The sequence below is a fragment of the Sapajus apella genome, unplaced genomic scaffold (assembly GCF_009761245.1).
Source record: "Sapajus apella isolate SASKATOON/1434 unplaced genomic scaffold, GSC_monkey_1.0 scaffold36, whole genome shotgun sequence".
NCBI lineage: Eukaryota > Metazoa > Chordata > Mammalia > Primates > Cebidae > Sapajus > Sapajus apella.
The window spans coordinates 34,078,690-34,105,228 of NW_022436976.1; the positions used below are offsets into that span (position 1 = coordinate 34,078,690).

Sequence of the window (26,539 nt, forward strand, 5' to 3'; positions counted from 1 at the left end):
TTTTAAAATATGAAAGAATATATCCACTGTGCACTGATGACACCTTTTATCCAAGGTTTCAGACAAGACCAGAAACAGGCAAATGGTACATGAAGTCAATTTCAATTATGGGGCTTATTCTATTAATGCTATTTTTAATTCCTTTAGAAAATAATACAATTCTTAAGCAACCCTGTATAAATTCATAAAAACATCTCAATTGCTCTCATCAATAGTGGCAGCTTAAAATAGAAATAACATTTTCAAACATTTTCTTTTTTTTTTTTTTTTTTTTTTTTTTTTTTTGAGACGGAGTTTCGCTCTTGTTACCCAGGCTGGAGTGCAATGGCGCGATCTCGGCTCACCGCAACCTCCGCCTCCTGGGTTCAGGCAATTCTCCTGCCTCAGCCTCCTGAGTAGCTGGGATTACAGGCACACACCGCCATGCCCAGCTAATTTTCTGTATTTTTAGTAGAGACGGGGTTTCACCATGCTGACCAGGATGGTCTCGATCTCTTGACCTCGTGATCCATCCGCCTCGGCCTCCCAAAGTGCTGGGATTACAGGCTTGAGCCACCGCGCCCGGCCTTTAAAACATTTTCTAATGCAAAGTCAGAGTGTATCAAACACATAACTTACATTTGTTGTCTCTTTGAGCGTTTCTATTTTCTGTGAAAAATAATGTTTAAACAGAAATAATCAGAAGCATGAAGAAGCACAATTGTTTTTTACAGACTAGTCATTCAAAGAATTTTACCTACCTAGGACCTCAGTGAGAAAAAAACAAAAACAAACAAACAAAATAAATAAAAAGATTTGTACCAAAATGTACTCATTCTAAGTGAGTACAACCAAGTTGGGAATGGAGTACTTTTTATTTTATTTTTAATCTAAATCAATTATTTACATAAGAATTCCAGATATTTTATGAATTATATACCCTCTTTAATAAAATTCATGTGATTCAATTAAAGTTTGTAATAATAATATGAAACCTTCTTATTCCTTACCTGAAAACAAGTTTTTTCTTTTCTATGAACTTCACTTATTTTAAAATCACATTCATCTCTCCTAAATTGTGAGTTTCGCTCTTGTTGCCCAGGCTGGAGTGCAATGGTGCCATTTTGGCTCACCACAATTTCTGCCTCCCAGGTTCAAGTGATTCTCCTGTCTCAGCTTCCCCAGTAGCTGGGATTACAGGTATGCGTCACCACACCCGGCTAATTTTGTATTTTTAGTAGACACAGGGTTTCTCCATGTTGGTCGGGATGGTCTCGAACTTCAAACCTCAGGTGACCCACCTACCTTGGCCTCCCAAAGTGCTGGATTACAGGCGTGAGCTACCACACCCAGCCCTAAGTTGTTTTAAAATGACATGGTACTAAATCCCAAAACTAAGACTGAAAGGTGAATTAGAACAGGAGTTACTATTACCAGGCATAAAAGAGTCAAATGCCAGGCTATACAGTCAACGGAAATGCAAAAAAAAAAAAAAAAAAAAAAAAAAAAAAAAAAAAAAGCCAAGGAGAGGAAAAACGTTAATTAGAAAAAAGACAATATTCAAACTACAAAGCAACTGTCAGAAATGCAAGGGAGAGAACAGCAGAACCATAACAAAGCAGTATTTGTTTTGTTTCTTCATACATGGCTTTTTGTTTATTCTGAATATTCTTGCTGGTTGGTTTATTGGTATCTGAAGTGACCATACGTAAATATAATAACTTTCTACCTTCAACATATGATACATGAAAAGGAAAGAACTTACTCCTAGGGATATGATACAGAAAAGGTATTATATTAAAACTCTGGGCCGGGCGTTGTGGCTCACACCTATAATCCCAGCACTTTGGGAGGCTGAGGCAGGTGAAGCACCTCAGGTCAGGAGTTTGAGACCAGCCTGGCCAACATGGTGAAACCCTATCTCTACTAAAAATACAAAAATTAGCCGAGTGTGGCAGTGTATGCCTGTAATCCCAGCTACTTGGGAGGCTGAGACAGGAAAATCGCTTTAACCCAGAAGGCAGAGGTTGTAGTGAGCCAAGATCACACTACCGCGCTCCAGCCTGGGCAACAGAGCAAGACTCTGTCTCAAAAACAAACAAACAAACAAACAACTCTGTACATTATCCTTTTGTTTAATTATGAAACCATGACAGAAATTCATCAGAAAAGTCCCCTTTGAGGTCCATATGGCAATAATATTATAATAGGTCAATAATATTATTATAGTCAAGTAAAAACACACTAAGGTACTTAGTGTTCTCCAAAAGCCTCTTGAATTTAAAATCTTTAAAGTCAAAATCATGGTTATGGAAGTTACCTTTCTTTGTTCATCTTCTTTGCAGTTTTGAAGCTTGTCATCAAAAAGCTACAAGATTTTAAAAAATGGTTATAGTATCAAGCCACTTTGCTATACTGTGTACATTCACTAAACACAGAAAAGCAAACATTAGTTCTTAAACACATTTCTTCCAGGGATGATTTTTACGTTATTTTCAAGACATGTATTTTTTTCAAGGCACTCAATCAAAGTCAAATTCTATTGTATGAAATCATTTTTTTTTTTTTTTTTTTTTGAGACGGAGTTTCGCTCTTGTTACCCAGGCTGGAGTGCAATGGCGCGATCTCGGCTCACTGCAACCTCCGCCTCCCGGGTTCAGGCAATTCTCCTGCCCCAGCCTCCTGAGTCGCTGGGATTACAGGCATGCGCCACCATGCCCAGCTGATTTTTTGTATTTTTAGTAGAGACGGGGTTTCACCATGTTGACCAGGATGGTCTTGATCTCTTGACCTCGTGATCCACCCGCCTTGGCCTCCCAAAGTGCTGGGATTACAGGCTTGAGCCACCGCGCCCGGCTGTATGAAATCATTTTAACTCATCAAGGTCAATCACTCTGGAAGAATTATAAGCAAAAGAAAACAGATGACTTTTAAGAAATTAAAACATCAATTCAAACTTGAAGTTTTTCTGCTTTGTTTTTCAAGTTTATGATCAGTCCTTTTCCCAGCACCTTTGCTTTTAATTAATTTTAAGTAGAAACTGAAGGAGACAATTCATTTCAGTAATGATAAAGGAGATAGAGAAATCACCTCCCCATATTCCACCTCCCTCGAATTAAAATAGTAGCAGAAATTGAGCCACTAAAACACAGTTTCATGAAAATTTTAAACAGAATATGAACAAAATCTGGCCTTATTTTTCCAATTACGTCTACATATTTACCTTTTTCTTATGACCAAAAAAAGCATTATGTAAATATGCCACTTACCAATATAATTAGCGATGAAGATTTCCAAATAAGTCACCTAGATCTTTGAAGTCTGCTTTAAAAACTGCTGAACCACATGAGGGCTGTTTTTACTCAAAAATCAAGCTCAGTAACATTTCTATTTCTATAAATTTAACATACAAACTAATGCCATACCTTTAATTGTTCAATCAAGATTTGAAGGTAAGCATCAGCTTCTGTAAGTTTTTTGTCAAAGTCTTGGACACTAGGAATAAATCCTGAATCCAAACCCTAGAGAAAGAGAAAATTTGCAATAAATCTACCAGAACCCAAGCAATGAACGTTTAATAGTACACAAAATACTTCTTCCTTCATACATAAAGACATTTCAATTTTTAAAATATAGTTCTACTTTGACACAAATAATAGGTCTATTTAAATAGTGGCACATCAATCTTCCTCATCAACTTGGAGCACTGCTTCCCTTCTCATCAGTTACATATGCTGCTGCTCAAAATGGATTTATTCTTCTCTACAGAATCACTTTCTTATCTCCCCCAAGCCCAATAATTGGCTCCCAATCACCACCAGAACAACAGTAATTTAACAAAGGAAGATAAACAAAACCCACCTAGATTATCTACTTTCCCCCTTTTTGTTCAGTTTATTCCTCCCTTCCCTTAATGTTAACTTCATATTGTTTAGTTCTACCATTCCTCAACCCACCCCATGATCTCTGAAGTTTTCCTCCCTCCTCCCCTATTAAAAAAAGAACTTCAAATTTTTCTCTTCTAAGAGGTGGCCCCACTCTAAGTGAAAGCAGCAACACCTCTCCTAATCAAGTTTCCTACTCACTTTCACCCTTGGCATAAACGTTACACTCTAGACATGGTATAAATGTTTATTTATTTAGAAGGCCTACTTATTTATCTCAGTCTAAAAGTGCAGCATTTGCATGTCCTACTTTTTGCATACTTAAGAGCATGGGATTCTTATGTTTTAATTTTACCCAAAGAAACTTTTTGAGTTCTTAATCATCTGACTAAAAAATACATCAATCCTGGGTGTAAAACATAAAACAGCTGGAGACAATACCACAACCACCATGCCACATTTGCATGCCCAGTCGTCATACTGTTAAGCAGTTGGGTTAGGAACCGCTACTGTAAAAATCCCAACCCAACCACAAAATTCTGCACTAAATGGGTAAAATATACTTGATCAACATATCCATCTCACACTTCACTTGTCATCTCTTCCCTGCCTCTGCCCAAAGCATACTGATAAATTTTCATATTCTCATTTTAGTAAACTGAAGCCAAAGTTTATTTTATATTACAGCAACACCTGATCTTTGTATACTTTATCATTAAAGCATTTTTACAACCATTATCTCAAAACACCAAATTGAGATGTTATGATATTATGGAAACAGCAATGGGCTGACAAATCTGGTTACTAATTCCAATATCTATCATGATATTGTGGCTGTCCAAACTTCGGTTTTCTCACCTGCCAAATACAGGCATCCTCCTCCTATTATTGGTACAGCAGCTACTACTTCTACTAAAGACAACAACTAATAACACTATCACTTACTACTATTACAGTACTTTTGTTATTCTTCCCAAACTAACATTCACATTTTGAACCAAAGAAAAAAAAAATTTGATTAAAAATCTAAGTCTATTAAGACCATGGGAAAAAAATCAACTTATCTCGTAATTTGTTTTCTTTTTCAAATTCAAAGGCAATAAACGTCTAATTTTTTTTACATACATGTCAAGAAACTATTTGACAATGAGCATTATAAAGCCCCTTCCCAATGAGATAAGATGTATAAAAACAAAGTTTAAGAAAAAAATTTTAATAAACAATGTATATAAAATCCAGGTATTTTTATAAAATTGTGGTTAAACATCTTTGTTTTTAAAGATGACCCAAAGAATTTCCTATTATAGACATATAATATATATAGTTTGATAAAAGATATAGAAATGGATACATATTTCATAGACATTAGAGTACTGCACTATGAAAGAAAGAAGCAATTTATTTCCATGTTACTGTACCACAGAAAAATCAGGACCGTTTGGCTTTTTTTTTGGTTTTATTTCACATAGCAGTGTAACATGATTTTCAATAAACTATCAAGATCCAGTTAAAATCAGCCAAACACATTGTTTATGCTAAATATTTTTAAAGATCAATGGCATATTCATAAATGAATAAAAAAGCATCTAAATGAGAGGAGAAAAGTGATCTTCTAAGTATTTTCACTCTTCTGAATCCATTTAGAATTATCATTGTAAAAATCTAATTAAAACATCCAATTAGATTAAAAATCATCCAATGACTGAATGGAAACAGATTTACATTACTGCTATCTGAACCTTACCTAAATTAATTCTTCAAAAACCACCCTCTGATGTTCGTAAGACTCACATAAAGCTCACCTTGGCTCTTCTTAGAATTGCCTCTAGATAGTCTTCCACAACTCTTTTAACCCTAGAATAAACTTCACACTTCACAAGAGCCAAGCCAAAGATCTACTCATCAACCTATTTTTCTTCGGTTTATAAACCTTCTAAGAGGAGGTTTATGACAGCTATCAGCTTAAAATCCCAGAACTGGCCCAATCACCCTTGCATAGTAATTCACATATTTTTCATGTACTTAAAAGGAAATTTTATGTATATAGTTGCCCTAACTGTAACTAGTAAATTATCATGTACAAATTCATCAATAACACAAATCAGTAGTTAACAAAAACTGTTTTCTCAAATCTAGTAAAACTAATGCACTAGAAGAAAGCACAAGTATGACTATATATTGTGACTTACAGCAGAAGTCACCTAATTAAACTTCCCACTCACAGAAGTTCCTTTCATAAATCTTTGAAAGTCATCTAGTCTTAAGTATCTCATGAGATGAGAAACCCATTACTTCCTAATGTAGATTATTTTATAAAAATTCTCCTGAAGTATTAATTGTTCCTCTTTCCAATCAACATTTAGAACATTAAGCCACAATATTCATATTAATCCTTTTTAATGGAGTTTTATTTTTATTTTTTGAGACAGGGTCTTGCTCTGTCACCCAGGCTGGAGTGCAGTAGTGCAATCAGGGCTCACTGCAGCCTCAACCTCCTGAGCTCAAGAAATCCTCCCACCTTAGCCTCTCAAGTAGCTGGTACTACAGGCATGTGCCACCAAGCCCAGATAATTTTTAATTTTTATTATTTTCTGCAACATAGCAAGATGCTGTCTGCACAAAAAAATAAAGACTCCTGGGCTCATGCAATCCTCCCACCTCAGCATCCCAAAAAGTGCTGAGATTACAAAGTGTGGATGAATGTGCCTGACCAAGTTTTAAACAGGACTAACTCCTTTACCATGTTGAGGGTGGTCTTTGAAAAGAACTGGGAATAGGGCAGACCCTTTCAGACAGAGTGTGAATTCATACTTCTTACAGTAGCTTTTGAGAACAAGTAAATTGGGAGTCAGATACACATTCCAGTACTCTGTACTTGCTCTAAAATTTATAATTGAATATTTGAGTGACTTCTCTGAAGGATTAAAACTCCATAAGGGCAGGAACTATGCCAATCATTCATCAGTATCCTAATCAGAGCCAGCTCAGCGTTAAATAAATGCTCATGGCACTGGCTACCACAACTGGAGATTGTTGATACCACAACATCGGTCTTCATGACCTCCTCTCCCGAGATTTCTCTTGCCTTTCTGTTCTCTTTCTCCTTTTCTCTACTCCCCCAAGACTTTTATTCATGTTGTCTTTCCTTCTCTTTTGTCCAAGTCCTTCAGTAGTAACTGAAGTAATTATGCCACATTATTGGCACTCAGGGCCAAAGAGGTTGCTGCTCTTTGGTTTATTATACCGATGTGAGAGCCACAGCTATAATTTGATGATTCCTGTATGAATTCATTTAATGTTTAAATTATTAGAGAAATAAAGACAAAGTGGTCTGTGATGTAACAAGAAATTAAATTAGAAGAATCTCAATAGAAATTAAACTTCAATCTAACCATAAAATTTAGAAATCTGTAAAGAAAAACCATTTCTGTGGTGAATATGCTAAAAAAAACAGTCTCTGGTTTCCAAAAACACGTTATTAATAAGGAAATCTACTCTAGCTTAGGCAACCAAGTAAGACCCTGTCTCAAAACAAAGAAAGAAAAAGACAGAGAGGGAGAGAGGTTGGGGGAAGGGAGTGGGGAGAGAGGAAAGGGTGGAAGAGAGAGGGAAGAGGAGGGAAGAGGAGGGGAGGGGAGGGGAGGGGTGGGGAAAGAGGAAGGCAGGGTAAAGGGAAGGGCAAGGTGAAGGGTAAGGGTCGGGCAGGACAAGGGGAAGGGGAAGGGAAGAGCAGGGGAAGGGAAGGGCAGGGGAAAGGGAAGGGGAAGGCGAAGGTGAAGGCGAAGACAGGGTAAGGGGACGGGCAAGGGAAGGGAAGGGAAAGGGAAGGAAAAGAAAAAGGGAAGGAAAGGACAGAGGGAAGGAAAGGAAAGGAGAGAGGAGAGGGAAGGAAGGAAAGGAAAGAGGAAAGGAAACGAAGAGGAAGAGAAAAGGAAAGAGGAATGGAGAGGAACAGGAGAGGAGAGGAGAGAGGGAAAGAAGGAAGGGAGAAAGAGAAGAAAAGAACAGAACAGAAAAGAAAGAAAAGGAAAAAAGAGAAAGTAGATACATAAATTCAAGAATAACACATACTTCTATATCATCTGGGATCTATGTATCCAGTTTAACAGAAGAGAAACATGTACATCTAAACCAATTTAAGGGGAATTTCTAAAATAATATATCTAGACTTGTAGAAGAATATCAAACTGCCTTGAAACTGTATGTCCGTACTTCCTACTACCTTTCTAATAAAGTTAGGTTAACACTACTTTTTTCAGAAGGCACTTAAAAGCTAACAAATGTTCAGCAAAATCAATTCTTATTAATTATTTTAGTTGGGACATTAAACACCATTTATACTTTATACACATACATAACTAAATGTTTTACTCCCATTAAAAGGAGTACTGAAAGAGAAGTCCTTAAAACTATCTTAAGTACATATGAATTACAGTTGCTTCGGAGAGACACTTCCTTAGTGAAACAATACGAGTCAATTCCTGAGGCAGAGAAGGAGCTTTTAAAGTAATTCCTGCTGACAGAGGAAGAGTTATGAACAGTTGAGATAAAGGTGAGCTTCTTGAATCCAGAATCAGGAAATTAAGAAACCTGTGGGTGACCTGAGGAACTGAGAATAAGGTAGAACAGGAAAGCTGAGTAATAACATTCTAAAAAGAAATTCACAAATGAGTAATTATTTTCATATCTAATTTTATTTCACAGTGAAAACTTAAAGGATTAAGTGCCCTATATGCAGTACTTTTTTTAATACGGTAAAATCATATGTAATAAAAATATGTTATAAAAAGAGACAAAGAAAATATATTAGAAATGTTATTTCTTGTCTTATAGAAAAATTCAGAATAACAAGAAAAACAGGTAAGTTATCAGTAATAGAACCACAAAATAAAACAACAGCTTAAAAACTTAACAAAGGAAAAACACAGAACTAGCCTCCTAATGAAAAATAAATGGCATGAATCTGGACAAAAGTAGACATTTTTTTAAAATTAGCAAAAACACACAGCCTATAATAAAAGTAATGAAAACTTAGTAGGAATGTCATTTTGATTAAAATATGAGAATATTGGAAAGTTTATGTTCACAATTAGCAATTTGAGATGACATGCATCACAGATAATCTTTCATCCAATGAAAGAAGTATAGAGCATACTTACAATTCAATCACTTACAATTATTTTTGAAAATTCAAGAACTGGAGAGATACCAGAAGACTGGAAAAAAGCAAGTGTGGTACTGATCTTCCATAAAGGTAAGGAAAAGAGAGAATAGAAAGTTACCATGCTGTGAGTCTAACATCAATAATCAAGTAAAGGAATAATAAGAGAAAAATCTGTAACTACACAGAGGAAAAGTGGTACATGAGCAGCAAGTGGCAAGTTAAAAAAAAAAAAAAAAAAGATTATGCCAAACATAATGGCCTTTCTGTTCCTTAGAAATTTAAATTAGTAAATTAAGTCTTTAGAGAAATGACATTTTGTCTCCCTACCAAAAGTGGGTTTGATGATGAAAAAAAAAGCATATTAAAGAAACCTGAAATATTAATTATACCATGATTTTATGTAAGGCATACTAATCTGTGATTTCCTTGGATTATTGAAAATTTGGAAACATATAAAATCCCTATTTGTTCCTGTGGTTTATTCACTTCTGCTAAAGGAAGAACAGGACTTAGAAGAACAGAGAAGTTCTGAGCTTAAGAATTTCACCTCTTTTAATCCTAAGGAATATTCAACTATCAATTCATTTGGAGTGAAGATCATCAATTCAAAAATATCCATAAAATTGAGTCTAGTATTAAACCTTTCCTTTTACTGTACCTTAGGGAAGTTATTTTCCATTTAAGCCAATGTCTGGATAATCTAAGGCTTCAAATTAGGTTCTCTATTGTCAACATGGTAGCTGTGGCTACCTTACCAACCGCTAGGTACCCCCAGAATGCCCTAAAAAGTAAGGTCTTTTTCTGTAGTTCTAACTAAGCAGTTCTAACACCATAGATACACAATATATATTAAAGTTTTTTTCAGAGTATTAGGTACTCTACTAAATACTTTCCAGCTTTCTCATTTGATCATTTTAACACAGTAAGGTAGGCAGATATTAAACCCTATTTTATAAGTGCTTGCCTAAATCATCCAGCCGATTTTTTTTTCAATTGGGATATCAACCTAGTCCTCTGACCAAATCCATTATACTTTTCTATTAAATCACAATGATATTTAAAAGGAGTTCATGACAGAAGAGTACTAAAATATAATCTAAAATTTGCCTGAAGGCTCTTGACATAGTGGAAATGAGTACAAGCTTTAAGGACTCATATAGTTTTAAATCTTGAATCTTCAACTTTCTAATGAATTATCTGTGTGATCTAGCCAAATTACTTTTTCTACCTCCATTTTCTCATCCATGAGTATAATAATAAACCATTCAAGGTCACTGGAGAGATGAAATGAGTATTAGGTGCAAAGTAACACAGTGGTAGGTGTTCTACTTCCCTTTCATAATTTGGAGCCTTAGATAACCAGGATTCACCACTATATCTCCAGGCCGTTACATACAGAAAGCACTTAAGGAGTACTGATGGCTAAAATAAAAATGAATACATAACTAGATAATACTATAACCATAGGCAATTTTCATAGAGATCTACATTCAAGTAAAGGCTATGAGCATAAGTTAAACTGTATTTAACATACGTTTTAAAAACAACAAGTTGTAAGTTGATGAACTGCCAAGAAGATAATAGAGAATGGTAATAAAAAAGGAATGAATAACAGACAAAACAAGTGGTAAAACAAAGTATGGAAAACAGACCAGGAAAAATATTCCAATATGAGATGTTCAGGAAAGTACTGAGTATTATGACTGAACCACAAAAGGTAAATTGTACTTATTACCTTGGTAACAAAGAATCAAACAACATAAAGTTTTTTTTTTCATAAGAGAATCTAATTTTTGAACATATGTTAGTTCTTTGAAAAACCAGAATTGCTTTTATCTTTAAATTTACAAAGAGAGGTTCAGTTGTTGTTAAAATATAAATAACACAAAACCAATATGAATCGCACACATATAGTCCTGACAGAAAAGAGCTGCTTTACAAACAGGAATCAAGTACAGCTAAAATTCATGAACTTCAATCATAATCCTTGGCACAATTTCTTACTCTTCATGATACCCTCATCTAATACTAATATACCCTTCGATTTATAGAACAAAACACAAATACTAACTCCATAAAGTGATTTGGTCACTTAAACAACTAAACAGTAAAGGTTTGGGATTGGTACCATTTTCCTCTATTTAAATCACTGACAGCTTGTCTTTCCCAGAAACACCCAATTTATTCAACAAAGCCATGTAAGAAGTTACTAAACTAACCAAAACAAACAAAAACCTTAGTCTGTAAATAGGATGACCATATATTTTAGTTTGCCTGGAACAGTCAGTGTATGCCTGGTTGTCTCAGCAAAATTATTATTAGCAGCCTCCTTCACTCTCAAGTATCCCAGTTTAGGCTACTGCATCCTATACAGAGAGGGTGACTAAATTATACGGTCACCCTCTCTATATAAGATGTAGCTAGCATTTTTAAGACATAAATGTCATGAAAGGCATATAAAATTGCCTCAGATGATTCAGAATTCAGCAAACTGTCTTTTAAAAAAATTATAAAACCTAAAATGAAATGAGTTTACAGGTTCTGAATCCAGAAAGCAAACTACAGAAATAAAAGACACTGGAATTCAACGCAGTTAATATTAACTGAGTGGTTACCTTATGCTAGATAAGTAGACACATGAATAATACTGGAGTTGCATTTTTATGTTATTTTACTTACGCACTATAAGTTTCATTTTTAAAAATGTACACAAACACACACACACCCCCCCCGAAATAAAACACGTGCAACACAACACATGAAATGCAGTTAATCCTGGGGAATGGGATTGAGGAAAGGGGGCATTTGAGACAGGGACTCTTAGTTTTTACTTTACACATTCATGTTGTTTAATTTTTAAAATAAATATGCATTTATAATTTATATTCAAAAGCTTTATGTAAAAATGTTCAGAAACTACAGGTTATAAACATTTTTAGAAAATTTTATAACCATTTTAGCATGCAAGGTCATAAGAATTATTCTTTTAAAATTACCTATAAAATTCTAAAATGTTTTTGAGGAGTAAATCTGGCAAATGCTGAAGCTGCTCAGATACACATTGCCAAGCAAAAAAGTAGAATAACAAATTTATAATATCATTTAAAGGTAAAGCATGCAGTAGCAAAAAGCACTTAAAACTTCGTAATCACTACTATACTGGAATAAATAAAATAATGAAAAGCGGCCAATAAAACAAAGTGAAATGGCAAAGTTTTTTTTTTTTTTTCCACATCCTTCCTGCCAACATGATTATGACTCAACATTCAAGAAGGCAATCTCTTAAAGAAGAAAACACCTACTTCATCACACCACCTAACAAAGCGCTGTTGGACTACATGGTGCTGGCAATCGGCTTAGGTTTTCCTTCTGAATACTTTAGTTGGTTAGGCTACTTGTAATATCTTAGTTAAAAGTCACAGGGTAAATTATTCCAGATCTAAATAAACTCTTGAGAAGATGAAAAAAAATATTCTTCCATTCTCCAATCTCATATTAAGAACATTTTGGAAAACCTATCTGGAGTCTACTTTTAAGGATCCATAAAAAATGAGTAAGTTTCCTGCAAATGTTCTACGAACAACTAGGAAAAATTTACATTCAATATGTGAATCCTTAAAACTGAGTATTTTAGTAGTTCAAGTTCTGAAATAACCGCAAAATTCTTATAGCCTAATACTTATTGAAAATTGGATTATGAAATGTTTTCAGAAACAAAACCTAATACAGCCTTCTAACAAGACTGGATCTCTACAGCAGAATATAACAAATTGACAAATTAATACTCAAGGGGATAGCTAATCAGACTAACAGATGATCAGTCACATGAAAACAAAACGGCCTTGACTTGAATAGACGCAACAATTGTTCTGACATTTATCTCTCAGAAATTATATATGCTAAAGCTGCCTTCCTATATCTGATTTTAGCTGCCAATGAGTATCAGTTAGAAGAAAACATTTGGTTTTTGCTAAAGTTGCTAAAAAAAAATGCATACAAAATTACTGATTTAGTTTAATTGTCAGAAATCTATCAAGATGATCTAAAATACAAGCCAATCAAGACAGGACTTTGTTTTATTTTTTTTATCTCCCCCAGGCTAGTGTCTGGTTTGTAGCAAGTCCTCAGTAAAAATTCTGGAAATGAATTAAGGAATTCTGCAATGTGCCTGTTAATATTTAAACACAAAAAGTAATCAAAGAACTGAAAGTTCTTGCAGATTATAAATCAGAATATTCATGGAAAAATCATAAATAACTCAGACTCATTGTTAGAGATTTATTATATTAGTTGGTCACTGCAATGCATGGCTGTTGAATTTTTCTAAAGCTAATTAAAAGTTTTTAAGAAGAAAGAAATTGACTAGGAGAAAAAGACACTGAAATAAATGGCAGTAAAACAAGAAGCAAGATGAGGCAATGACAATGGTCTTGTCCCTCTAAAAACTCATTCTCTCATGCCAAATCTTATCCTGAGCACATTTTTACACATACTATTCTGGGTCTTAGAATTTAGGGTTACAATAATTATTCACTGGGCATCTCTTATGACTATGCCCTGCGCTGGATGTTTTGGGGATGCCAAGATGAAGCAGATACAGATCTAAAAGAGTTCATTCTATTAGTGGAAATATATATCTGTCTACAAGTAATTGATTCAAGCATGTTATCAGAAAGATGTTAAGAAATTCAAAGGAGAAAGAAGGATGAGAAAGCTTTCACAGAGGAAGCATTAGAGAGTATAGGATTTGGACAGAAATGGGAGGGGTAAAGTACTACAGCAGTGGGCCCTGCTAGGAAACAGCATAATCAGATACAATGTTTGAACTTTTCTTTAATGAAAGGACTACAGTACCTACAGAAGTGGGAGTAGGGCTAAGAAAACTAACAAGGGATGCTGAGGTACTCAGGAATTAGGAGCTGCAAGTCGCCTGAAGGAGCAAGGAAAAAACAAGGTTCCCATAGGCCAGAGGAGGAGCTACTACTCAGTGGACATGAATGGCTCTAAGATAGTCACTGCCAGAACTGCCTCAAAGTAGGGAAGGAGAAGAATAAATACTCCAAAGGCCTTTTGTCCCTTCCATTTTCTGTCACTGCTTCCCGCTGGCTAAACCCCAACCAGAAGCCAAAGGATAAAGGATCCCAGATGCCGCAAGCTGTAAAAGTCAGCCTCCTAGAGTACAGAAGAGAAGGGCAGAGAAGAAATCTGCAAAAAGATGGAGAATATGGCTGGGCACGTGGCTCACGCCTGTAATCCTAGCACTTTGGGAGGTGGAGGGGGGCAGATCACAAGGTCAGGAGTTCAAGAGCAGCCTGACCAATATGGTGAAATCTCATCTCTACTAAAAAAAATTATAAAAATTAGTTGGGTGTGGTGACACATACCTGTAGTCCCAGGTTGAGGCAGGAGAAATGCTTGAACCCAGGAGGCCGATGTTGCAGTGAGCCAAGGTTGCACCACTGCACTCAGGCCTGGCAAAAGAGACTCCATCACCCCCCAAAAAAAAGAAAAGAAAATGGAGAATAACCAGAAGAGGCATACTCCTTGATGGGGCTGGGAAGCACAAGGAGGCCAACTGAGGAACAATATTCTCTTACAGAAGAATGTATGATGTTTTTCGGATTTGGATGCTGAATCTCAAGGAAACCAAATTAGTGACTAAAATGGAGTAAGTACCAGGGTTTGAGAGGCATGGTGACCAAGGGATGGAGATTGCCAGAGCAGCACCCTGATTCTCTCTGGAGGAAATAAAAGATCAAGAGTCTTCTAGGCTCTAGTCCTAGTCATTCCTTTTCTTTCTTTTTTCTTTTGGGGACGAAGTTTCACTTGTTACCCAGGCTGGAGTGCAATGGCATGATTTTGGCTCACCGCAACCCCTGCCTCCTGGGTTCAAGCTAATCTCCTGACTCAGCCTACTGAGTAGCTGGGATTACTGGGATGCACCACCACTCCCGGCTAATTTTTGTGTTTTTAGTAGAGATGGGGTTTCTCCATGTTGGTCAGGCTGGTCTCGAACTCCTGACCTCAGGTGATCCACTCACCTCGTCATTCTACTCTCTAGCTATGTGAACATGAGCAAGCTGTTTGGCTTGAGACTGATTCCTCCACAATTTAAAAAAAAAAAAAAAAAAAGGTAGAAATGGAATTAGAACTTGAAAATTCTCTCCAGTTCTAGGATTCTGTGACACATATTCTTCAGGTAAACTACCAGGTTCACCAGGAGAATAAATTCATCACCATATTGGAAAACCTGGGGCCCATGTATTCACCTTAATAAAAATTAATTTCATTTAAATAAACATAGTACAAATTTGTAGGTTCCAACTGCAGCCCAAGTCCTCCATGGTATGACAAAATATGTCAAAACAGAAACAAACTCTGTCATTTAGTGTAACCTTGAAACTGAATGAGAGACTAACACAACCAGATTTAAAAACATGCTCTGGAATGCAGAGAATGCAAAGAAACAACGGAGTAAGCAGAATAACTTGGTTGAAGTGACACATTTTGGAAAAAAACGAGTTGTTTAGTCAATACAGTAAAGAAACCAAGTTCTTAAAGGTGTCTCCAGAAATAAATGAACTCCAATATGGGAGGAACTACAGCTCTCTTTTCTCTTTCATATGCACGCATGTGTACACACACACAGCAACCAAACCATTCATTCATTCATGACACAAATATTTATTAAATGTCTATTATGGCCAGGTACTATCACCATCTTCAAAGGATGTCTTTAAGGACAATAGAGATAATATTAATGGCATATATAATTAGGTATTATCTAATCATCTGGAATCAGCTAAAATTTCACCTTTAAAGCAGTTTCCCTGACATTCTAGCTAGGCTGCATGCTTTTTCCTATTACACTAACAGCACCCCAGAACCTATTAGTGCTAGTACTACTATTAGTATAATTTTAATCATGTTACAGGTCCTTTAGATTGGGTAAAGTGTGGTGGGGAGTCCTGGGAATCTGCCCACCTTTTTTTTTTTTTTTTTTGAGACAGAGTCTTACTCTGTCAACCAGGCTGGAGTGCAATGGTGTGACCTTGGGTCACTGCAATATCTCTTGGAGTTCAAGCAATTCTCCTGCCTCAGCCTCCTGAGTAGCTGCCATTACAGGCACCCACCATCATGCCCAGCTAATTTTTGTACATTTAGTAGAGACAGGGTTTTTTTACCATAATGGCCAGGCTGCCCTCAAACTCCTGACCTCAGGTGATCCGCCAGCTACCCAGAGTGCTGTAATTACAGACATGAGCCACCGTGCCCCACTCTGTCCACCATTTTTAACATACTTTTTTTTTTTTTTTTTTTTTGTTAAGACAGTTTCGCTCTTGCTGCCCAGGCTGGAGTGCCAGCTCACTGCAACCTCTGCCTCTCGGGTTCAAGCGATTTCTCCTGCCTCAGCCTCCCGAGTAGTTGGGATGGCTACCATGCCTGCCTAATTTTGTATTTTTAGTAGAGACAGGGTTTCTCCTTGTTGGTCAGGCTGGTCTCAAACTCCCAACCTCAGGTTATCCACCTGCCTCGGCCTCCCAGAGTGTTAGGATTACAGGATTGAGCCACCGCACCTGGCAAACACTGTTTCTAAACATTTTTCCAATCCCTTGTTTCTCATGTCTGGTAGCAACCAGGGAGCTTTGTGACCTAGGAAACATTTTTAACTCACAGGGAAAAACCTAACTCCAACAAAACTGAGCCAAACGTTTGCACACTTAGGCTATTATTGTCACACATTTTGATCATTTAAGCATCTGTTGAACATCTATGTGCCACTCACTGGACTAGGGAAGAAGACCCAGGGGATACAAAGACGAGTAAGAATCCCAGATCTCTAGAAAATCAGGGTCTAATGCAAGAATCAGAGATGTTAAAAAATTTACAATACAACTTAGTGAAGCCTGTAATATAGAGATGAACAAAGTGCTGTAGTAGCACACATAAGAGTAACAAACTCACCCTGCCTGAAGGAAGGCATCATAGAAAAAGTTACAACAGGAGCTGTATGTTAAGGAAGAATTGGAGGCCTATCACTTGAGATATCGTGGGGTAATCTAACTAAGAGAGAAAGGCTGTGAAAAGACAAACAACTGTGAGAGGCTATGGCATGTTCTCAATGAGAAACAGTTCACAGCAGATGCCGTGAGTAAAGCACCTGAAACTGAGTCCGGACTCAGAGATAAATCGGGACCAGGCTATGAAGAAGGGCCTCCAGGACATGCTGGGCAGCTGGACTGTGGCAAGGGGGAGCCAATACACATTCTTAACTATCAGAGTGACAATCCACTCCAAATTTGTTTTTGGATAAAAAGGACAGGTAAGGGGAGTCCAATGACAGACTAGCCACAAAGCCTTGCGAAAGTCTAGGTAAGAGACCATAAGGGCCTCAATTAAGGCATTATCATCTAGAAAAAAAGGGCTGAATCTGAAAAATATTACTAAGGCAAACATAATAGTAACTCTGGTGACTGGAGATGGAAAATAAGATGGAAAGCAGCTTTAAATGCCTGTGTGTAGAACTTGATTAAAATATTCAAGGAGGAATACTAGGCTTAATTGTATTGTTAGTATAAGAACTATTCTTTCAAGCATAACAATCTGTTTAAAGCTTTACTGAAAATCTTCCTAAATATAATTTTGTAAGTATACTACAGTAACCATAAAGTCTTTATATAAAGAATCATCATAAACATGTTACCACTCTACAGTAGAAAGTTTAGCAACTGACAGAACTCAACATATCTCAGGGGACACCCTAGAGCTTGCTTCTCAGAATAAAAGCCTGATTGTCAGATTGTTTTATTGTCATTGTCCCCTTTCTTAATCAATAGTGTAAACCATGAGTGTGCCTGACTTTCCATCCAGCAGAACATGGTGCTACCAAAATAATGCTCTTTCCTGGCTGAACCAAACTTACAGTTAAATTCCCTGCTATTCTTCATATCAACAGAGGTTGAAGTGGGGATGGTTGAGCATACAAAATATAATCATCTTTTCACATTATAAAAATTTGAAAAGTTTCACATTAAAAAAATCATAAAACGTTAGAAATACCAAAGTGAACGGGACCAATAGACAGCCTTTGCAGCCTAGTATTTACTGAGGGGCATTTCCAAATACAATGCCATCTCTGTCAAAACCAAACTCAGGACACTTTGGAAACAGATACAACTTGTATGGTATCTTTCTTGTTTTTCATCTCAAATCAGACTAAAAATCTGTTTGGTTTGTTTTTTTAAGAGATTTTTGTTTTGTTTTGTTTTGTTTGAGACAGAATCTTGCTGTCATCCAGACTAGAGTGCAGTGGTGCGATCACAGCTCATTGCAACCTCAAACTCCTGGGCTCAAGGGATCCTCCCACCTCAGCTTCCCAAGCAGCTGGGACTACAGGTGCACACCACCAGGCTCAGCTTTTTAAAATTTTTGTTGGGGCAGAGGCAGAGGCAGGGTTCTGGCTTTGTTGCCCAGGCTGGTCTCCAACTCCTAAGCTCAAGCAATTCTTCTGCCTCAGCCTCCCAAAGTGTTGGGATTGCAGGTGTGAGCCACCACGCCTGACCCAAATCTGATTTAATGATGCATGCACCTTCCCTGGACTAGGAAAGGTAATATGGTATTTTTATTTAGGTTGTCTCCTGTTGGGCTGCACCAAAAAAAAAAAAAAAAAAGTAAAAGTAAAGACAGATGCTAACACTATTCATTAAAGGGCTTCATCACCTACTTAGTTCATTATAGGCAGTGTTCAAGAGAGATTATTCATACATAACTACGTGAGAATTTCCAGTTTTAAAATTCACTGTAAAAACTCTTAAAACTGCAGCTACTACTCTAAGATCCTTCCAGCTTCTCCATTGAGAAACTAGACATTACTTGATTTGTTTTTAACTTCCTTAATACAGCTAAAAGTAAACAGTTTAATCAAAAAGCAAAACAAAGTATTACTTCAAATGAGCAAAAACTAGTTTTCTTGTTCAATACATCTCTCAGCCTTTCATAACAAATATTTGTAATACAGTATGAATGTCAGCAAAAAAAGTGCATTACTCAAATACGCTTTCCATTTCATTAATTATTCTCAACTTTCCTAACTCGACGGGGCTGAGAACCCCATAAACTATACCAAGTTTTCAGTATTTTTGCACAAGCTACCCAAAAAGCATAAAATCACCCCCTTCCCTACATACGTACTCAGAAACAATAGCATCCATAATTACTTTATGCACAAAAAATACAGGGCCAGGCACGAACACGGTGCCAAAACTAAAACACCGTGAAAAAACACTTGGAATGCAACTGGATATTCTATTAATGGGCAATTGGTCTAAATTAAGCTTTCACGTAAGGGAAGGCTTAACTTTTCTGCTTAAAATCATATTGAGACAGCTTTCAAAAGGAAAATAGAGTTTCACAAAAATGAATAAAAAAAATAGGAGATTTCCTCCAAAGTCTGCTTTGGAGGCGAATGCCCTCTCGGTGGAACTGGAGGCCCTGGCCTCAGCCTCCACCCCACCTCAGATGAGGAAGTGAAGAGAGCTGCCCAGAAAGAGGAGCCTGGGTAGCCACGTCGTCCTACTCACCCCAGGGGGCCGCGGGAAGGAGGCAGGGTGAGCAAGACATTCGCGCCCCGGCCTGGCCCCGGGGACTCAGGGGTGGGGGCTGGCCCCTCTCCCAGATACTCCGGGTCTACTCACTCCGCAAGTGGCCAGCAAGAAAGCCATTCGCCAAGGCCCCCGCCCTCTGTGCCTCCAGGGGAGGGAGTCGGGAGCTACTCCCGGCACCCCTGTTTCTTCCCCTTTCGACCGGATCCCCGGACTGCGGCGCAGGCGGTCCAGAGTGAGGTTTAGCCCGTCCCTCGGGACACCCCCCCTCACCCCCCCACCCCTGCTTCGTCCCCTCCCCGGCGGAGGGACCGCCCCGATTGGCTGGTTCTGGCGGCTCCTGGCAAAGAGACCCCTGGCGATTGGCCATGGGTCACCTGCTGTAGGAGGTGAGCGGCCGACGATTGGCGGTTGGGCCAGTTTTGGGTGGAGAGGCCGAGGGAGCCGGCCGCCCGCGGGAAGGGTGCGCAGCGGCGGGCGGGCGTCTCGAGGGCCACGCCCAGACCCGCGACCCAGCCGCCTCTGCGAGGGGCGGGGGCTCACCTAGGGGAAGTGCGCCAGGAGACAAGCGGCTTCCGCGGCGTCGGCGCTGCCCTAGGAAAGGGAGGTTGCGCTCTAGGATGCTCAGCTTGGCTTCGGGGCTCCAGGGCCGCGGATTCCCACTAGGTAGCGACTGGAGAAGGGCCCGTGGGCACCAGCGTGCCTCACCTACACCCACCGGCTTCTAGCGTGCCATCCTCTAGTTCCTGGCAGCTGTAGGGCCTGGGCCCCAGAGTTTCATCTTGATAACGGATTTTGCTTACTTCCGGAAAGTTGTGTCGCCTGGGGGTTGAGGGAGTGAGAGGAGGAGGAGATACTGTATCAGTAAACAAAAGCGTGGGCGCCTCTGTTTTTATTAATCCAGTGAGACATCGTGGGCTTGCTGTTGTGCCCCAGCTCCATAAGGAATGTAGGTGGCTTGTGAAGATGCTTCAGGAATCCAAATGGTGCAAACTGCAAATTATATCAAAAGTTTGGACTCTGAGGACCTCGACAGAGAATCACCCAAAATGCAGGGAATCAGACATAAGTGATTAACTTATTGATCTGGAGGACGAGCGCCTTTTCTCCTCTTGCTGGTTTTTCCTATGGTTAGGTATATTTTCCTCTCCTTTTCAGGACTCTACTAAACGTCCAATTATCTTTTGTATTTTTATGGCTCTACTGGTACCCACTACAAAACCTAGCACAGGGCACACTGCACAAAGAGCGCGATGCTGGCCAGGCGCGGCGGCTCACTCCTGTAATCCCAGCACTTTGGGAGGTGGAGGCTGGGAGAGGGTGGGGGGAAGATCCGAGGCCAAGAGTTGAAGACCCCAAAAACAAAGGGTGGCAATGCTTGCTGAATAAATATGCTAACCTGCTGGAATCAGTGTTAAAGATACCTTCAGTTTGTTTTATGTAAATCAGTTCAAAATGCCCAACACCAGATGCAGTCTCCTCTTCCCCCTACCCACTCTAAAAGCTGGGTCCTCTGCCAGGGCTCCCTGTCTCAGTAAATGAAACCACCATCATCCACCCTAATATGCAAACCATAAACCTAGCAGTCCTCTTAGACACCTCCCCCATTCCCACATTCAGTGCATCACCAAGTTCTGTCATTTTACCTACTAAATACACTATCCATTCTGTCCATCTCTCTCCATTGTCACCACCCTATAACAGGTCCTGGCCTGTTGGAATAATCTTACTAAAGTCTTGAATCTACTCTGGCTACTCCAATTCGTTCTCAACACTATAGCCAGAGCAGTATTTCTATAACCAATTTTATTACCCCCTTCATTGCCTCCCCCAGTTAATGAACATTAACTGCTTTCCACTGAGTTGTGCTTAGGACACAATTCAATATTTAACAATGGCCACCAAGGTTTAGCCTTCCCTATCCCTTAGCTCCGTCTTTTACCTTGTAGTACCTATTTTCTGCTTTGCACACAATGGCATTTTTCAAACTCCTTTAATTTGCCAAGGACCTTCCAATCTCAGGGCTTTGGCACATGCTCTTATTTCTTTTATATCATCCCCTTAACATTAATCCCCACATTTCACTTATTTACTTCTATTCATCATTTCCTCCCTGCCAATGTCAGTTCTTCCTATCATACATCATCATAGCCCATGTAACTCTCCTTTGTGGAACTTACTACAGCTGTAATTTTACATTTATCTTAGTTATTAATTAAATTTTTTGAGAGACAAGGTCATAGGTCTCATGTTGCCCATGCTGAACTCACACTCCTGGGCTCAAAGTGATCTTCCTGCCTCAGGAATAGCTGGGACTACAGGCGCACACCACCTTGCCTAACTTATTATTTTTAATCAACCTTACTGAGTTATAATTTACATGTGATAAAATGCATCCATTTTAAATGTACAATATGTTTTCATAAACATAGGCACACATGTAACCACCATGTTTAAGAAAGTATTTCCCATCACTTGGGAACTTTCCTTATTCTTCTCTGCAGTCAATCCCATGAACCACTGCTCTGCTTTCTATTTGTGTTATTCTTTGATTAATGTTGATCTATACCACTAGACTGTAAGCTTAACGAAGTGGGGATCCCATCTAACTGTCTTCAGCACCATATCATCATTATTTAGCAGAATCCTGGCACATACTAAGTCCTCAAATGGATTTCTTATATTAATAGATCCTGAAAATAAATTAATTATCTGATAAATAACAATAAAAGATAAACAATGGTGGAGAGAAAAAAACATTAATTTTGCCAGATGTCCATGGTCAGCATCTAACCTTCACTAATACTCTTTTAAAAAAATTTTCCTTTGAGAGAGAGGAGATCCAAGATGGCCGTTTAGGAACAGCTCAGGATTGCAGCTCCCAGTGAAAGCGCAGAGGGTGAGTGGACGCTGCGTTTTTATTGCCCACAGACTAGGAAATTCCCGGACAGAGGTGCTCCACGCTCGCCAGCGCGGCTGTTGTGGCCAGCGCCGCTGCTCTGCCCCGCTCGGCTGCTTTGTCGGCGCCCTGGAGCCGCGGTTCTCCGTACAAAATACACTGGTCCGGGTGCCCTTTTGGCTGGCGATTGGAGCCACGGGAAGTCGCCCATATGCTGGTTCAAAAAGGGGACTGGGCAGAGAACCAGGACAGTAGATTCCAGGGCAAAAAAAAAAAAAAGAAAAAGCGCCACAAACCTCAGTGCCGCTGTTTAAGCCAGCGCAGTGAGTGGCCGCAGGGGAAAACAAACAGACCCCGGCGCCTCTTCAACAGGCGACTGGAACACCAACTTAAAAAAGGCTCTGAGGCAGGGAGCCAGGCGATCAGGCTCCGCTGGTCCCACCCCCACAAAAGAACAGCAACCAGAAACTCTGGATTGAGAATTTCACAGCAAGCGCAGCTGAACCCGGGACAGTCCAGCTCTGTGGGGGAGGGGCATCCGCCATTGCTGAGGCAGCCCGCCGTTGCCAAGGCAACCCGCCATTGCTGAGGCAGCCCGCCGTTGCCAAGGCAACACGCCACAGCAGAGACTCCGCCCCAACAGAGGCGGGCCACCATCGCCAAATCAGTTCTAACTACACCCATATAAACAGGACTGCAGGGAAGTTCACTCGGCAGTGGGGCGGAGCCCACAGCAGCTCAGCAAAGCTGCTATAGGCTGACAGTGACTAGGCTGCCTCCTTGCTGGGCTGGGCCGGTCTGAAGGAGAAAAAAAAAAAAGGCGGCGGCAGCATAACGGAAACTCATAAATAAAGCCCTAAATCCCTGGGACAGAGCACCTGGCAACAAAAAGCAGTTTATGAGTACTGCTACAGCAGACCTAAAAGTACCTGCCCAGCAGCTCTGAATGAACGATAGAGCTCACAGCTCACCATTTGAGCTCCTATAAAGAAGAGACCGTCTCCTCAAGCAGCTCCCTGACCCCTATATATCCAAAAAGACACCTCATAAAAGAGAGATCAGATTGACACTAGGCGGCTATCCTTCTGGGACAAAGATAGCAGAAGAAGAAAACTGGTAACAACCCTTGCTGTTCAGCAGCTGCTGCAGGTGAACCCCAGGCAAGCAGGGCCTGGAGTGAACCTCAGCAGACCTACAGCAGGGGGGCCAGACTGTCAGAAGGAAAACCAAGAAACAGAAATAACCTCACCATCAACAAACAGAACGTCAATCTGAAATATTTGAGACCCAATCTGAAAGCCAGCAACTACAAAGTCGACAGGTGGATAAATCCTTAAAGATGGGAAGAAACCGGCGCAAAAAGGATGAAAACACCCGAAACCAGAACACCTCTCCTCCTAAAAGGGATCACAACTCCTCACCAGCAAGGGAACAAAGTTGGAGGGAGAACGAGTGTGATGAAATGACAGAACCAGACTTCAGAAGGTGGGTAGTAAGAAACTTCTGTGAACTTAAAGAACATGTTCTAACCAAAAGCCAAGAAACTAAGAACCTTGAAAAAAGATTTGACGAAATGCTAACAAGAATGGACAAAATAGAAAGGAATATAAGTGAATTGATGGAGCTGAAAACTGCAACACGAGAACTTCGTGAAGCATGCACAAGTATCAACAGCCGAATTGACCAAGCAGAAGAAAGGATATCAGAGGTCGAAGATCAACTCAATGAAATAAAACGGGAAGGCAAGACTGGAGAAAAAAGGGTAAAAAAGAATGAACAAAGTCTCCAAGAAATGTGGGACTATGTTTAAAGACCTAATCTACGTTTGATAGGCGTACCTGAATGCGACGAAGAGAATGAATCCAAGCTGGAAAATACTCTTCAGGATATTATCCAGGAAAACTTCCCCAACCTAGCAAGGCAGGCAAACATTCAAGTCCAGGAAATACAGAGAACACCACAAAGATATTCGTCAAGAAGAGCAACCCCAAGGCACATAATCGTCAGATTCACCAGGGTCGAAATGAAGGAGAAAATACTAAGGGCAGCCGGAGAGAAAGGTCGGGTTACCCACAAAGGGAAGCCCATCAGACTCACAGCAGATCTCTCAGCAGAAACCCTACAAGCCAGAAGAGAATGGGGGCCAATATTCAACATCCTTAAAGAAAAGAACTTTCAACCCAGAATCTCCTATCCAGCCAAACTAAGCTTCATAAGTGAAGGAAAAATAAAATCCTTTGGGAACATGCAAGTACTCAGAGATTTCGTCACCACCAGGCCAGCTCTACAAGAGCTCCTGAAAGAGGCTCTACACATATAAAGGAACAACAAGTACCAGCTCAACTAAAGGGCAAAACAGCCAGCTAGCACCAAAATGGCAGTATCAAATTCACACATAACAATATTAACCCTAAATGTAAATGGACTAAATGCCCCAATCAAAAGACACAGACTGACAAATTGGATAAAAAGACAAAACCCATTGGTGTGCTGTATCCAGGAAACCCATCTCACATGCAAGGATACACAAAGGCTCAAAATAAAGGGATGGAGGAAGATTTACCAAGCAAATGGAGAGCAAAAAAAAGCAGGAGTTGCAATTCTCATCTCTGATAAATTAGACTTTAAAGCAAAAAAGATCATAAGAGACAAAGAGGGACATTACATAATGGTAAAAGGATCAATGCAACAAGAAGAGCTAACGATCCTAAATATATACGCACCCAATACAGGAGCACCCAGATACATAAGGCAAGTTCTTAATGACTTACAAAGGGACTTAGACTCCCACACAATAATAGTGGGAGACTTTAACACCCCATTGTCAACATTAGACAGATCAACCAGACAGAAAATTAACAAGGATATCCAGGACTTGAACTCAGACCTGGACCAAGCAAACCTAATAGACATTTACAGAACTCTCCACCCAAAATCCACAGAATATACATTCTTCTCAGCACCACATCACACCTACTCTAAAATTGACCACATAATTGGGAGTAAATCACTCCTCAGCAAATGCAAAAGAACGGAAATCGTAACAAACAGTCTCTCAGACCACAGTGCAATCAAGTTAGAACTCAGAATTCAAAAACTAACTCAGAACCGCACAGCTTCATGGAAACTGAACAACTTGCTCTTGAATGTTGACTGGATAAACAATGAAATGAAGGCAGAAATAAAGATGTTCTTCGAAACCAACGAGAATGAAGACACAACATACCAAAATCTCTGGGACACATTTAAAGCAGTATCTAGAGGAAAATATATAGCAATAAGTGCCCACATGAGAAGCAAGGAGAGATCAAAAATTGACGCCCTATCGTCAAAACTGAAAGAGCTAGAGGAGCAAGATCAAAAAAACTCAAAGTCTAGCAGAAGACAAGAAATAGCTAAGATCAGAGCAGAACTGAAGGAGATAGAGACACAAAAAACCCTTCAAAAAATCAATAAATCCAGGAGCTGGTTTTTTGAAAAGATCAACAAAATAGACAGACCACTAGCCAGATTAATAAAAAAGAAAAGAGAGAATAACCAAATTGATGCAATAAAAAACGATAAAGGGGATATCACCACAGATTCCACAGAAATTCAAACCATCATCAGAGATTATTACAAACAACTCTATGCACACAAACTAATAAACCTGGAAGAAATGGATAAATTCCTGGACACTTGCCTCCTGCCAAGCCTAAACCAGGAAGAAGCCGAAACCCTGAACAGACCCATAACAAGGTCTGAAGTTGAGGCAGCAATTAAGAGCTTACCACCCAAAAAAAGCCCAGGTCCAGATGGGTTCACAGCTGAATTCTACCAGACATACAAAGAGGAGCTGGTACCATTTCTTCTGAAACTATTCCAAACAATACAAAAAGAGGGAATTCTTCCCAAATCATTTTATGAGACCAACATCATCCTGATTCCAAAACCCGGCAGAGACTCAACAAGAAAAGAAAACTTCAGGCCAATATCCATGATGAACATAGATGCAAAAATCTTCAATAAAATA

The 26,539-nt window shown here is 39.2% G+C and overlaps 1 protein-coding gene across 15 annotated transcripts in view; it reads right to left on the minus strand.

The window, feature by feature from the left end:
* OSBPL9 (oxysterol binding protein like 9) overlaps positions 1 to 26,539 on the minus strand; it is a 171,305-nt gene that overhangs the window by 43,698 nt on the left and 101,068 nt on the right. For 3 of the 15 annotated variants that reach the window (XM_032297037.1, XM_032297034.1, XM_032297033.1), the window contains exons 4-7: positions 9,038 to 9,106; positions 3,405 to 3,500; positions 2,300 to 2,347; positions 619 to 648 (exon numbers count right to left, since the gene is read on the minus strand). In XM_032297037.1, the coding sequence (XP_032152928.1) occupies positions 619 to 648; positions 2,300 to 2,347; positions 3,405 to 3,500; positions 9,038 to 9,106 (243 nt within the window). Of the gene's footprint in view, positions 1 to 618; positions 649 to 2,299; positions 2,348 to 3,404; positions 3,501 to 9,037; positions 9,107 to 19,607; positions 19,947 to 26,539 lie in introns of those variants that run through there. The other 12 variants (XM_032297046.1, XM_032297044.1, XM_032297040.1 and 9 more) reach the window with 8 other exon arrangements.